The sequence below is a fragment of the Cucumis sativus genome, chromosome 5, assembly GCF_000004075.3.
Source record: "Cucumis sativus cultivar 9930 chromosome 5, Cucumber_9930_V3, whole genome shotgun sequence".
Classification (NCBI taxonomy): Eukaryota; Viridiplantae; Streptophyta; class Magnoliopsida; order Cucurbitales; family Cucurbitaceae; genus Cucumis; species Cucumis sativus.
In genome coordinates, this window is record NC_026659.2 from 226,065 (window position 1) to 241,378 (window position 15,314).

General features: G+C 33.1%; 2 protein-coding genes across 6 annotated transcripts; one reads left to right on the forward strand and one right to left on the reverse strand.

The window, feature by feature from the left end:
• The first annotated feature begins 1,277 nt into the window (after nt 1-1,277).
• LOC101223131 (dipeptidyl aminopeptidase 4) lies at nt 1,278-6,585 on the forward strand. 5 transcript variants are annotated; one of them, XM_004145883.3, is made up of 7 exons: nt 1,278-1,456; nt 2,338-2,380; nt 2,991-3,463; nt 3,584-3,778; nt 4,185-4,211; nt 4,401-5,498; nt 5,804-6,585. In XM_004145883.3, exons 3-7 carry the CDS (start codon nt 3,008-3,010, stop codon nt 6,353-6,355), a joined length of 2,328 nt encoding a protein of 775 aa, XP_004145931.1. In that variant the 5' UTR covers nt 1,278-1,456; nt 2,338-2,380; nt 2,991-3,007; the 3' UTR covers nt 6,356-6,585. The 5 variants fall into 5 exon arrangements, with proteins under 5 accessions (XP_004145931.1, XP_011654615.1, XP_031741442.1 ...); XM_011656313.2 differs by lacking the exon at nt 1,278-1,456 and adding an exon at nt 1,495-1,693; XM_031885582.1 differs by lacking the exon at nt 1,278-1,456 and adding an exon at nt 1,496-1,693 and having other exon boundaries at nt 1,828-2,380.
• A 2,802-nt stretch (nt 6,586-9,387) lies between these two features.
• On the reverse strand, nt 9,388-14,156 carry LOC101216816 (probable pectinesterase/pectinesterase inhibitor 61). Its single transcript, XM_011656317.2, has 3 exons — nt 13,074-14,156; nt 11,969-12,105; nt 9,388-10,409 (listed from the first exon to the last, which is right to left on the reverse strand). The coding sequence occupies exons 1-3, from the start codon at nt 14,048-14,050 to the stop codon at nt 9,709-9,711; spliced, it is 1,815 nt and encodes a 604-aa protein (XP_011654619.1). The 5' UTR covers nt 14,051-14,156; the 3' UTR covers nt 9,388-9,708.
• Nucleotides 14,157-15,314: the final 1,158 nt, after the last annotated feature.

Below are 15,314 nucleotides of genomic sequence, written 5' to 3' on the forward strand. Positions count from 1 at the left end.
TAGTTTGAACAAGTTTTGATTTTAATTTTTACAATTGAATGTTCGAAGTTATAATCGTAACTTATAACCTTACCTTGAGTTGGTTGTTGTTTTTGCCCTTTTTCTTTTTCCATTTAGAACATTATAATTTTATTTAACTTTTTAAAAGTTTGGTTTATAATAATGTGAGTTTGAGGTGATGGTAGATGCCCAGGGTAGTTGACAATTTTTAAACATGAAGGAAAGAGCGCGAGAGAAATTAATATGTATAATCATAATTTACCACTCGTGTGTTTTCTTGTGTGTTTAGTCTTTCGAGTGTTATCTTTTATGTTTAGATTTTTTTTTAAATATTAATTGTTAGAAGTATTTTTTTAACTATGATCAAATCAAATCGTCTAAACAAACCAAGAATGTTATATTTTTGAAAAATTATTGAGGTTTGAGGTCTTCTCATTATTTTAAAGTTATCATTTTGAGGAAGTGCACAAAGTTCAAAAGGAATATTGTATGAAATTATTTTTTGGGCTATTATTTTTTGGGCTAACCTGACCCTTGGATACGTCATTATTTCATTTTCAAAACTTTATGGTCCATCCACCTTTTGCCTTCAACGTCAATCTGATTTTTTTTTCCATAAAATTTGTGTACAGGGTAATATTTTAATTTGTCGAGATTCTTTCTCTAAAAATTTGTATAAATTTTGGGTCAATAATGAAGGGAACATATGAAATTGAAATAGAAAACTTTGTATAGGTTTTAACCACCTGTTGTGGCTTTGTTGGACTTTCAATCAACATGAATTCTCAAAATGTCTCATCACATTTATAATGATTTATAGAGCTAAGTATACACTATATTATATGTCACCTGCCCATTATTTTATAAGTTTTTGCAATGTCATTTTAAGAATTTTGCTTAAATGGAAAGATAATATGTTTCATGTTTTCAAAAGTGAATTGGAAAAATCTTTTTACTTTTAAATATGAATTCAAATTATTTTTTATAAAGAAAAAATTTCTAAAGGCTTAAAATCATTTATTTTTAAGTAGTGTTTGATTCAATTACAAATTTGATATTTATAGTTAGAGAAAAATAAATTTTATAGTGAGTAGAATATTTACAAAAACAAAGCAACTAAATAATATTCACTAAATGGGTGAAGCTGTTAAATCTTGAGAAGATATATTAGTCTTTGGTTATGAGATATAGTTTCTAAATCTCCAACTAAAATCAATATATATAAGGGAAAAGAAAGAAAAGATTGAGTCTTTGAAGTTGCTCTTGTTCTCTCCTCTCTTTTGTTTGTATTGTTTCTGTTTGAAGCAAAATTTATTGGAAAATTCTCCTCTATTGGATTCTCTTTCTATTTTATATTATAGAGGAAATGTGATTTTTTTTTCTCTCTCTTTATATATTGTGATGATTAAGATGGATTAAGAGATAATGGGCTTAGAGAAAGAGACAGAAACAAGAGGTGAGTTGATTTTTTAGCTTCATTTTCAATATCCCATTTCAGAGTTTGTTGATTGATGATGGGTTTCTTTATTCGACATGGATGATCATCATTGATGATTCTTTTTGTTTTTTTGATTTTCGAACCAGAACGATAGAAGTCTATTTCTTACCATTCTATTTGGAGCTGCAATACTCTTTTTCCCATTATTTTTCATAAACTGGAAGAAAGTGTTCTTCAATCTGTTCTTAAAGTCAAGTGGGTCATTTTCACTTTAACGCATGCGATTACGAGTTCTTTTGTGGATGTTTGTGCTTTGTGTTTGATCAATAAGACTTTGAAACTTTACGCTGTTTCGAATCATGGGTTTCTTTTTGTTCCTCGAATTGTAGGTTCTGAATTTGGAAGGTCAAATGTTTAGCCCAAAATATCCCAGTTTCCGATCTCTCTCTCTCTCTTTTCTTCCGAATTTGCTGGTTTCGTGGAATCTAGTTCTGATTCTTAATTCTGGAATCTGAATTCTCATCCCTTTAGTGGTTGATCGTTTTCGTCGGCTTCTCAGGTCTGATTGATTTGTTCGAATCCGGGCCTTGACAAAAAGTTGCTTCTAACTTTTGATGTCAAGTTTCTGATTTTATCATTCATTCCAAAGATTCTTATTCGTGGTGGATTTTGGTCTAGTGAAAAAGTGTTTTGAGTGTACTCTCATTGTATTTGATTGGATCCCGTGGGTGATTCATTACCCTTTTGATTATTCGAGCTTCTTAAAATGTACTAATTTGATGAACTATAGTTCTTAATTTCATTAACCTTTTCTTCTCTCTGTTTGGCTGTTGAAGAACTCTGAAATTCTGGAACTACAATTCTTTAATCCATGCCATCGTTGCTTTCATTCATTGCAGGTTGTGGAGAATCATGTTCCATCTGAAACTGAATTTTGTTAAGGTATCTATCTTACCTTGAGACTTTTGTAAAATTTTGGCTAATAGGTTTGAATAATCATGTGACCTTTGCCCCATTTGTTGGTAAAGAACAATTAAAGGTTTGTCCATTTTGAAATTACGTGATTCCTTCTGCTACTTTTACTTTTTAAAGTTCTGCCTTGAAGATAATATCAAGCAATTCTGTGACTAGAATGATTATTAGCTCTAGTAAATTGCAATTTGAAATGTTTAAATGGTCCTGTTTCTATGGTAACTATCAATTCTATTGTGATCTTTACGTCTAAAAATTGCAGTTCGAAATGATTAAACTGTCCTGTATCTGATTTTGAGTAAAATGTGTTCTAATCCCATTTAGAGACCTTACATTTGACATTACCATCCAAAACTTCTTGATCTGAAAATCCAGTGCAACCTACTCTTGCTTCCCTTTATACATCTCAATCATTCATTCTTTTTTGTCTGTCTCCCTCCCACATTTCTCTCTCTCTCTCTCTCTCTCTCTCTCTCTCTCTTTTTCATATATTATTTTCACTGACCGAATAAATTAAAAGCAAAGCATATTTACTCCAGTTCATTTGGCATTTATTAGATCATTTGTTTCTTCTGGTAAGGTTGGTCGTAATCCAGTATGTTCGGTGTAATGCAATCAGTTGACGAGGACAGTAAGCAAAAAAATTTGAAGCGTTCAAGGCCACTTTCAAACAACATGACCGTCACTAACTCTAGTGTTGCTCAGAGTTTGGATGACTCTTTCCTTTTCCCAGTTGAAGAGATTGTACAATATCCATTGCCAGGATATGTCGCACCCACTTCATTAACTTTTAGTCCAGATGATAGTTTTGTCACTTACTTATTTAGTCCTGATTGTTCTTTGAATAAGAAGGTTTTTGCTTTCGATATCAAAACTGGCAAACAGGAGTTGATTTTTAGTCCTCCTGATGGTGGACTGGATGAATGTAATATTTCTCCAGAAGAGAAACTGAGGAGAGAAAGATTGAGGGAACGCGGTTTAGGAGTAACTCGGTATGAATGGGTGAAAACAAGCACCAAAAGGAAAGCAATTATGGTGCCTCTGCCTGCTGGGGTTAGCTTTTTTATCTCGTTAAAGTTTTTGTACTATGATTACTTCTTGTGAAGTATTATTTGAAATGGATATTCTTGATCTCATTAAATATCTTTGTACCTGACGTCCTTCTCTATGCAGATTTATATTCAGGATTTTTTTGGCTCAACCCCAGAGCTTAAGCTTTCCAGTAAACCCTCTTCACCAATCATGGATTCACATCTCTCACCAGATGGGTCCATGCTTGCATTTGTTAAAGATGGGGAATTACATGTAATGAATCTATCATATAATGAAGTGAGACAGTTGACTGTTGGTGCTAACACAAACATTTCGGTAAACCTACATTTACTTTTTCATGAACTCTAATCTTCTATGAATTTATTTTTGTCATCTTTCTGCTTTCGGATGATGACTGATTGTAGAACAAAGTGAGTTGGAGTTTAGAAACTAGAATCCTAGAGCTCGGCTCCCCTTTCTCCTTTCGTCTGTACATTTTTACCCATTTTAGTATTTACATAGTGTATGATGTCTTTTCCTGTCAAGAGTTGTATGAATTTTCTGGATTTTATATGTTAATGGAGGAAAAGGTGTTTGGTTAGGTTTTCAGTTGGCATCTTGGTTGAAGAAGTTTACATTTTAACTAAAATGTTCATCTAGATTACTCTTAAATGTATCATGTATGATATAAATGTTTAATATTTTCACTCTTTGTTGACACTTACCTTTCCTCGAATTGCAGCATGGACTTGCAGAATATATAGCTGAGGTGAGAATACCAGCATCTGTTTTTCACATGGAATCTTGAAATCGTTACTGCTTGGAAGCTGAAGGAAGTGGAATTCTTACTATTGGAAGAGATTAAAAATAATTTGCAATCTTCAATGATGCCTTTTTTGTTTTATTTTAAACTGTAATTGGACATTTTCACAATTTTATGAATATTTTCTTCTTTCAGGAGGAAATGGATCGGAAAAATGGGTACTGGTGGTCGTTAGACAGCAAGTATATTGCATTTACACAAGTTGATACTTCAAAGATCCCTCCATTTAGAATCATGCATCAAGGTAAAAGCTCGGTTGGTTCAGATGCACAAGAAGACCATGCTTATTCATTTGCAGGAACTTCCAATGCTGTAGTTCGACTCGGTGTTGTCTCTGTTTCTGGAGGCCCTATTACTTGGATGGATCTTCTTTGTGGAGAAACAGGTGAGGAGGAATATCTGGCCCGAGTCTGTTGGATGCACGAAAATATTCTCATTGCTCAGATTCTGAATAGGTTACATACCAAGCTCAAAATACTCAGGTTTGATATTAAGACGGGGGAGAGAAAAGTTTTGCTGGTAGAAGAAGAAGATTCATGGATTAACTTACATGATTGTTTCACACCACTAGACAAAAGTATCAGCAAGTATTCTGGGGGATTTATATGGGCAAGTGAAAAAACTGGATTTAGACATCTTTATCTGCATGATGGCCATGGGACGTGCTTGGGGCCAATCACTGAAGGCGACTGGATGGTCGAACAGATTGCTGGTGTAAATGAGGCAACTGGGCTAGTTTATTTTACTGGAACTCTTGATGGGCCTCTTGAATCTCATCTTTACTGTGCCAAACTAACTACTGCCGGGAACACACCCTTGGATCCACCAATTAGACTGACTCATGGCAAGGGAAAACATGTCGTTGTACTCGATCATCGCATGGGAAGTTTTGTCGACATTCATGATTCACTTGATTCGCCCCCGAGGGTGTTGCTCTGTTCCTTGAAAGATGGAAGTGTCATTTTGCCAATTTATGAGCAAACACTTGCGATTCCAAGGATTGAAAGGCTTCATCTTGAGCCTCCAGAGATGGTTGAGGTACAGGCCTGTGATGGGACATTGCTTTATGGAGCTTTATACAAGCCTAGTGAGGCGATATTTGGACCGCCACCGTACAAAACTATGATCATTGTGTATGGAGGTCCAAGTGTACAACTAGTCTCCAATTCGTGGATCAATACGGTGGACATGAGAGCTCAGTATCTGCGTAGCAGAGGAATCTTAGTGTGGAAGGTTTGTACTTAATGCAGCTCTTCCCTTTGCCAACTTTTCTTTCTATAAACGTCGATATTCTGACATGTCTGATTTCACCAAAATTGTTAACTGTAGTCTTATTTGTCTTTAATCATCAATGACGCTGCCATGGTGGCTGCCATGTTCACACCGAAATCGTAGTGTTTTTTGTGTAGACATCCTGTTTTGGATCATTAGTTTTCTTTCCTTGAAAATTCAGTGATATAGTTTGTTCTTAGTTTAATACTCCCAAACTGTTCCAAAAAAATTTTCTAATGTCATTTTGAATGGTTTGCTGGTTGTAGTTAGACAACCGAGGAACCGCTCGACGTGGACTGAAATTTGAAGCTGCTCTGAAATACAATATCGGCTATATCGATGCAGACGATCAATTGGTTGGAGCAAAATGGCTGATCAGACAGGGTCTAGCAAGAGCTGGAGAGATTGGTTTATATGGATGGAGCTATGGTGGCTTTCTGTCAGCAATGAGCTTGGCTCGGTATCCAGATATCTTTCGATGTGCAGTATCGGGTGCCCCTGTTACTTCTTGGGATGGCTACGACACTTTCTATACAGAAAAGTACATGGGATTACCGACTCGAGATCCAGAAGTTTACAAGCGAAGCTCGGTGATTTACCATATAGAGAAGATGACTGGGAGTCTGCTGCTTGTTCATGGGATGATTGATGAGAACGTACACTTCAGGCATACAGCAAGACTTGTGAATGCACTCATATCTGCTAGAAAGAAGTATGAGCTACTGATATTCCCGGACGAACGACACATGCCTCGACAGCATCAAGATCGGATCTACATGGAAGAAAGAATCTGGGAATTCATTCAGAGGAACTTGTGAGGTACGGTTGGTTATTTTTGTTCATAATCTTTGTTATTTGTTAGTGGTTTTGAAATAAATGATGTTTAATCCTATGGAATCCCCACAGTTTCTTCCTTTGTCAAATATTTTGTAATAGTTTAGTTTATTTCTTAGATTTAGCCTCTATTTTCTAATACATTTTTTTTTCCCTTTTCCTTTTCCTTTTGGTCCTTAATCTTTTATATTATTATGGATTTGGTTTTGTCCAATAAATTTTTTTAATATCTCCATACAATTATGCAGTTTGCTATTTACACTTTATTAATTGAGTTAAAAGATAATTTTATATTTTACTTGTTTAAATAGGCATAACATGACTCACCTATAAAATATAAAATTGAGTGTGACTTCTATTAAATTAATACAATCAAACATTAGTATATATAAATTTCTATGCCCAACTTTGTAACTTTGAAAAGAAATTGAACCATTGCCTACACAATAAAGGAAAAACTCATATCAACCAGATGTTTAGCCACCATCACTCTAACGATCGAATCTTTAATCGTTTGGATTGTATCTCAACATATCTGCAATGTCACGAGACCTCTTGACTATATAGAATGATAAGTTTTCATAGCAGTTTTTCATTAATTAACTTTTTGGATCTTTAACAAAGTCAAAGTAAACCATTATGAACTATCGGACTTATTTCATTACGAACCATCATGTGAAAAGGAAAACACTCAAGTAGGCATCATCTTTATCATCTTTATCATATGGTTGTTCCTATAGGTCTAACCTTCGTACTTGGACTTTATTATGGGAATTTTGCTTCACATGACCGACATTGTGAGTCCATCTTCATACTTAGCTAAAGTAGTATTCAATTTTTCATTCACCGATATATCAATATGTTTAACTTTTTTTTCAAATATATTATCCATGTATTTGTCTCGAATTTTTCGACCATTTTCCATAGTTTATGGTTTTTCCATCTTCATTCTAATTGCATGGTACATAATGATTAATACATGTATGATATTTTGTTAAAAGAAATTAAATTTTGTTATATACTTTAATCTTTTTAAAAATGAAAAATTCTACTTAGGCCTTGGCCATTGACAAGGTTGAAAAAAGGTTGTGATCATTATTATTTTTACAATGTATTATTGGATAACCCAAAGAAAAGGCAAGTGAGATGAGAAATGGAAACTCCTATCTATAGAAAGAGGAGAAACAATGTATTATTGGATAACCCAAAGAAAAGGCAAGTGAGAGATGAGAAATGGAAACTCCTATCTATAGAAAGAGGAGAAGTAGAAAGTACTTTTGATCCAACCTATGCTTTTTACCCATTCCTAGCAATAGATCTTAAAAACACATTCAAACAAAACAAAGGGAAGAACGGTATAACATATGTCAACTATTGATAAAGAACACATGCGTTGGAAGTCATTAAGTTCCCGAATATGAATGACTCTTTTGTTAATGGATATCGAAGGGCATGCATTATTTTAGTTGAAAATGTCATTAACGTTATTGTTCATTTTTCATACATTCATCCAACGAATAATATCAATAAAGTTATTCATTTCATGGCAATTTTAGTTTCCTTTGGTAGTATGAAAAAAATCAATAAAGTGAAAGCTTATTCATGAAAAGCAGAAAGAGAACAATAATTTTCCTTTTCATCCATATATGTTGTCAAGTTTCAATTGTGGTTTGTACTTTTGGGAAAAGAAAACTATAATAAGTAATTGGATTTATTATCATTCATGGTTTCTTAATTATCTCACTCCCCCACTGAATGCAAACTACCTTTAATCATTCAAAATTAATTCAAATTCAAACTTGTAGATTAAACCTCCTCTTCAAAATTGTTTGAGCTTTAACACTTTTACATGCATGGAATTTCATACTAACGACAATAGAAAAAACGAGTGTGAGTAATGTCTATATCTTATAAAGATTATTGTTAAAGTGCATTCGTGATTCTGACCTAGAAGGAAAATTAAAGCATTGACATTTATGTATTTAATTATCTATTCATTTTTTGAAAAGTAGAGTTGGGAAAAAAAAAGAAGACATTAGGTTGGGGGTTGTGATGAGGACATTGAGATTATCATATTGTTTTCATATTATTGGTGTCTTGCCGACGATAATGGAAATAGAAAGAAAATGGTATAATTTTAAAAAAAGAAAGATGAATTAAGAAGAAGAAAGAAAAAAAAAGGGGGGGGAGAGGTTATTATGTAATATCATTATTCCATTTGCTATATGTTTCACTTATCATTATCAACCACTATGTGTACCTACCAACCCAACATCAAAAGATAAGCTCAATTTCCAATTTATGAAATTGACAATCAATCTAACCTTTCATCAATTCTTTATCATCTTTAATTAAATCATTTTCTTTTCCTTTTTCAAATCACTCACAATTTAATTTAACATTTTTCTTAATCGATCATCCAACATCATCAACGTTGACTTAATCAACTAATAAAGTATTAACTCATGACGTTTCAAATTCCTCTAAACCTCACTTTACGTCGTTGCTAAATATACATACCCAATCATTCCTGTCTACATCGAATGTATATTATATTGTATATAATTCTATATTAACAATGATCATCGTCAACAACAACAAAATTTATTGTCGGTGATCAAGAAATCCAGCCGACACACAACACACAAGCAAAATATGTCAATTTTATCAATTATATCATAAACTATCTTATTAATCACCAATAACGTGCACTTTATAAAATTGATAACGACAAACATCTATGTTATCAAAATAGAAAATACTTAGGTGTGCCATGGGTTTCACATGCAACTGTATCGTGTAACCCTATTTAAAAAAATACGTAAGTAGGTAAGAACAAAGACACCTATTTATTTCTTTAGGTAAATTGACCAACGCCTAAAACGCACCACTGTCTTTCTTATTCTACTCCGAATCAATACGTGCAGAGGAATATTACACATTTATGAAAATAATGAAGAGGAAAAGAGAAAACAAATTTTATTCTGATCAAAATATATGAAGTTGATACAACAAATACAATCAAAATTATAACCATATATATGTGTATGTGTATATAATATATATATATATATATAAATGACCATATCCTATCCAAATATTTGTCATAGGTTTGATGTATATGGCCCATATTATTTTGGAAGAGCATAATCAAAGGAATGAGACTATACACTGTCACCATAAACCATATCCTAAAAACAAAATAACAATAACCTCCAAAAAAACAAAAACAAATTTTTAAAGAAATTATTTAAATACATATGATATCATATCATATAATATACTACATATATATATATATATATATATATATATATATATATATATATATGCATTTTTAGTTAGTAGATAATCCAGCAGAAAAGGAGACTCCGGTAGAAGGCAACCAAGAAGAACCGTAAATAAATTGGCCGACGGTAAACTTGGAGGCTTCCACCGTGGAAGTAATGACTCGGTAACCCGGCCACTTGACCCGCTGCCCCACGGCGGCCCCCGGCCCGGAATTCATATACTCACCGTAATAAAGAGTGTCAAGAGCAAAAGAGCCTTGCCACTCAAGCCACCCACGTGGATGGATATGGTCTCCCATGGAAGACACCATGTACACCACTCGAGAGTATAGTTTCCAAGGTCGACCTAGAAATGTGGGGAAAGAACCCTTGGACGCTTCAAGGTCGCCGGTGGCTACGATCTTGCAAGCGTGGATTGAGATTCCTGTGTTTTGGTTCGGGTCCTTTCGGTCTTGTGCTGTTATCGTGTTTTTTTGTCCTGCCATTGGCTTTCGAGCGTAGATGTTGCAACTTTGGAAAACCACTACAGCGTTGCCGAAGATGAAGTCTATTGTTCCGTAGATGTCGCACTCCCGGAAGAATTGACGGTTAGAGTGCACGTAGAGAGTGTCTTGATATCCAATGATGTTGCAATGGTATACCACCGCGTGGTCTGCACTCAACCGTAATGCCACTGCTTGGTGCTTACTTGGTCCTGCCGTATTCTCAAACGTCATGTCTCGTAGAATTATGTTTGTTCCTGAACCCGCTGTTTACAACAAAAAAAAAATTAACATATTAAACATTGACATACCATTTAAATCTTAATAATGTTTAATGTTTAAGTCCTCATGACACAATCATGAACCATAGATTATGTGATGAGAGATGGAGAACTTTTGAAATAAAAGTCAATAATTAATTTCTAACATCTATCCTTATCTCCATGGAGAGTAAGCTTTTGGCATCTCTATTTGGACCATATTAGATTCCCATTTGAAAAAAGAAAACTTTTTACCAACTTGTGGAAGTAAGCATGATGCAAGAAACATGGGAATAATACTACTATGACTTTTCTAAATCATCATGAACAATTGGGATATTCCATTCCATTTCATTCTTTTTATTATTATTCTCATCTTCTTCTTCTTCTTCTTCCAAAAATTATTAATATTATAACAATTTATTAGAGTGGAATACTTTACAAATTAATTATGATAGGCACAATATATTATATAATAATGAAAGACACATCATCTTTCTTATAGAGATAACAAAAAGATTTTTAAAACACCTACTATAGAATCTTCTTATAATATGAATAATAATAATAATAACCCTTTAATACAACTTGCCTAATTACGACTATCATATGATACTTTATTATCTTTTGAAAGATGATCAAAGTTTTATAATACCCTTAGTAATAAAAGAATATTTATGATGATATATATTTAATAATATGCCATGTGAAAATGTTACGTCAAAGATTGAATTTGTAAGCCTCAGTTTAGTAGTAAACGTATACACTAGCATAGCATATAATTATTAAAAAAATATGAATGGTGTGTGTTTTTTCCTACAAAAATAATTAATGATGAAGACTCCTTGACAAAACACAGCTGGAATCTACTGTTTCTCTTATGATTATTTGGATATAAATCAAACAATTATTTTTATAGCCCATTAAATGCTACCAAAGTAGCTTAATTTGTCACTATCTTGAAATATAACCCCAATTTTTTTAAACAAAAATTATGATAATAATTATTATTATTACTATAGAAATTATTTTTTTAATTAATATTATTTCGTTCTCTAAACTCTCAAAACTACCACAAGGATTTAAACTTACTGTATTATTGTACGTATTAAATACTCGTTAAATATCTAATATTCTAACAAATCTACATGCATATGGGTCCATTTTGATATTCATATATTTTATATGAAAATTTTTAAATCTACTTCTTAATTTGGGGATGATATGATTTTGAAAATTGAATAGACAAAAAGAAAGTTTAAGAAGAAAAAGGTGATATAGTATGGCCACTTTTAGTACTAAGGCCGGACGACCATAATTCCAAGCCCTAGATATCCGGTGTGTTAGAATTAAAAGCCTTCATTTCTATTCAAAAATCAAATTAATTATTTAATTAATTTTAAATTAAGCTTATACTACTAATTTGTTATTAACTTTTTCCAAAAAAAACAATTTAAGATTTTTTAACTCTATTTTAATTAATTATGTATGGAGAGAATTTTGAGTAAAAAGGAATAAAAATGAAAAGAAAAGAAAAGAGGAAAGGAGGGTGAGAGAGTATATACCAAAGGTGGCGGTGCGAAAAGTGGTAACTTTGTCATAAACACTTTTGCCACCTGAAATGACAGTTATGCCCTTCCCATCTCCCACGAACATCAAGTTTGTTTTCTTCCTTCCCACCTTCAAATTCTCCTCTTCGTACCTACAAATTTACATTTATCTCCCTGCTATTACTCCACACCATTTCTCAATTTATTATTATCAAAACATCCTAATTTTAATTTTAATTAAATAAATAAATTCTCCTAAAAATGTTTCCCTTTAAATATATATATACTGATAATTATTCTAATGATGGGTTATTTTATTTATTCATGTGTTGAATTTTATTGATTTTAAATTTTTGGTTGTTATTAAGAGTTATTATTATGAAAGCAACTAAATTGAAAAGGACTTAAATTAATTATTGTGAGGGGACATATAAAATATTGTTTTGATTGTATAATTATTATCATGATATTAAAAAAAAACTACGGACTTTAGGAATTGGTAAAGTAACAGCTTTGCATGATTATGACACTGAAGTCAATAAAACTTTTCTTTTTCCTTCTTTCCCTGCTTCCTTTTGATTAATCTTGGTTAGTTATGGCTTAATCACAACCATTTTCTTTCTCCACTTTCCCAAGAAAAAGAAGTTTCACTAATAATCATTCGAATTTTGAAAGGTAAAAAAGATTAAGAAAATTAACTTAATAATTAATTATAAAGAAAATCATCATCCACTACTCTCTAACAATCCAACTAACTATACCCCTAGATTTCTAGCTATCTTCTTCAAACTAAAGTTTTTAAAACCACCTATTACATTACTAGCAAAAATGTATTAATCAAAGGGCAAATATATGTATATATAGTCTCTTGTAGACATTGAAACACTATACTTTTAGAAAAATAATTACTATGTGTATCTCTGACTAAACACTAGTGTCCACTCATAAGTCGACACGTGCTAAAAGTATGATAGTTTAGAGTGCAGTGATAATTTAAATAGTAAAAAAGATGTATATGAGAATATTTAGAGAAAAGTATAGTTATGCCAAAATAAACAATAACTGAGCTGAGAGTTGATTTCCTAAGAGTATTTAAAAAAAGGGTATAGTTAATTCTTACTTTCCAGCCTTAATGTAGATGATGATCCGGCGGCCACTCGACGACGGAGCGGCCTCAATGGCCTCAGCCACCGTCTTGAATTTGCCAGAACCATCCTTAGCAACCACAATATCCGCTTGAATCGTCGATAGGGGAGCAGCCAAAAGCCGCCGATCCTTCCCACTCAACCACGCAGGAAACCCCTCATGATCACCACCATTCTCCGCCGCCCACGACGTCGTACTACTCTCCATCAACCGCCGCCGCTTTCTATTCTCCACTGGCAAATCCCCACCACCAAACCCAGAAAATATGGCCAAAGAATTACTAATCATCTCCGACAAATCACTCAACTTGGCCTCCACCTCATCCTTAACACCCAAGTCAGCCACATCTTGAAATCCAGCCGTACACGTGTCGTGGTAAGTCAATGCAGCACTAAGCCACGTCATGATATCATGATTGGAAGCATCCTTAGAGAAAAGAGAGAGAGAAAAGGCATCAATGGCGTCGTTTAAAAGCTCCATACAATCTTCATAAGCGGAATGAGCCAAAGGGTCCTTAGAGATTTGTAAGACAGGGATTTGAGATGTGGAGTAAAGAGCTTTGGTGAGATGCTGAAGAGTTAAGTTGAGAGAGATATGAACAAGATCATGAACGTCGGCCGATTGTGCGCCGGGGAAGGATAGAAGAGAGGAGAGGCAAAGAGATGGGTAGAGCGTGTGGCTACACGCGCGGGAGATGGCTTGGGAAGGCTTGTTGTGAGGGAAATGGGGTTGGCTAGATGTCATATGTGATCGAACAAGGATAGCCGCGGAAACGACTGAAGCAGCAATAAGGAGAACGGACATGAAAGAGATGATTAGGATACGAGAGCGACGACGGAGGGAGGAGGAGGGTGGAGGGGGATCATTGCCGGAGAGGCGGAAGGAAGCTGCCGGAGTGGTGTTGGCGGAGTGGGAGGTGTGGAGCTTGTTGTAGCTGTTATTGTTATTCATGGTCGGTTATTTGTGTGCATGGGGAGGGAATAATGGTGGGAGTGAGTTTAAATAAGAAAAGGGCTTCATATATACTTGCAAGGATGAAGATGATTATTATTATTATTCCACTATATGTTTGTAATAATAAAGTGGGGTTGGGTCCTTTTGTTTTGCTTCTAAAACTTTCTACTCGTTCTTTGAAAAAGAGAAAAAAAGGAAAAATATTTTACTTTAATGTGTGTATGAATACGTGTGTGTTATGTGGGGATGTCTTGCTACCTTCTTGCCTCTCCCATTATTTCAATTTATGTTCCTTATACTAAAACATAGCTAGAGAGATATCGATTTAAATCAGTTTATATATATATATATCTTTCAACCTTAAAATATATGTGTGTATTTCTATAAAAATAAATTATAAAAATTGATGGGGTTGCTAATATCTAAAAATTGGAAGGTTTATATGTAGAAACTTATTTGCTAATGATTTCAAATTTTATAGTTTCAATCTCAAATTTTTATTTAAAATAGCTATGAAAAAGTGAAATTTTAAAATGAATTTTAATTATTTTGCTTCTAAAGTAATTAATATACAAAAAGTATTATTTAATGAAAAGAAAATATAGGTTAAGGATAAAATTGAGATATTTTTATACCTAAAATACTAAATTGAAATGAATTTTCAAAATTTTGTCTTAGTTAAAGAAAAAGTTGATAAAATAATACAGATTGAGAGGCACTAAAAAGGGATTATGAGTAGAAATTAAAGAGAGAAACTTAAAAGATGTTTACAAGTGGAATAGCCAAATCAATGTAGAAATTAATAAGCATGTGAATGGTTCATGATGGTAGGGAACAAAAACCAAAACGGAACCATTTCTATCACATCAATTAACATAACCCCTCCAATACGACCATCTAAATGAAAACTCTATAACCCACCATTTTTAATTTATTCATGCTTTCATGCTTATCTCATTCATATTTTAGCTCAACAAATACTTTTATTTTATGCTAATTATTGACTCCCCACATTAATCCATCCCCTAATTTCCATTCAAAATATATATGTGGTTCACATCTATTTATAACAAAATTAAATTATTTTGGTTGGCTTCATATCATTTCTTATAATTAGCAATTCAATTCTATTTATAACTATATGCAAGTTTAATTATACACTTGCAATGGCTGATTATCAAATTTAATTTTAATAAAATACATGGAAAATCATATTAGGGAAGAATTTGTAAAAGCACAGAGCTTATTTAGATTAAATTAT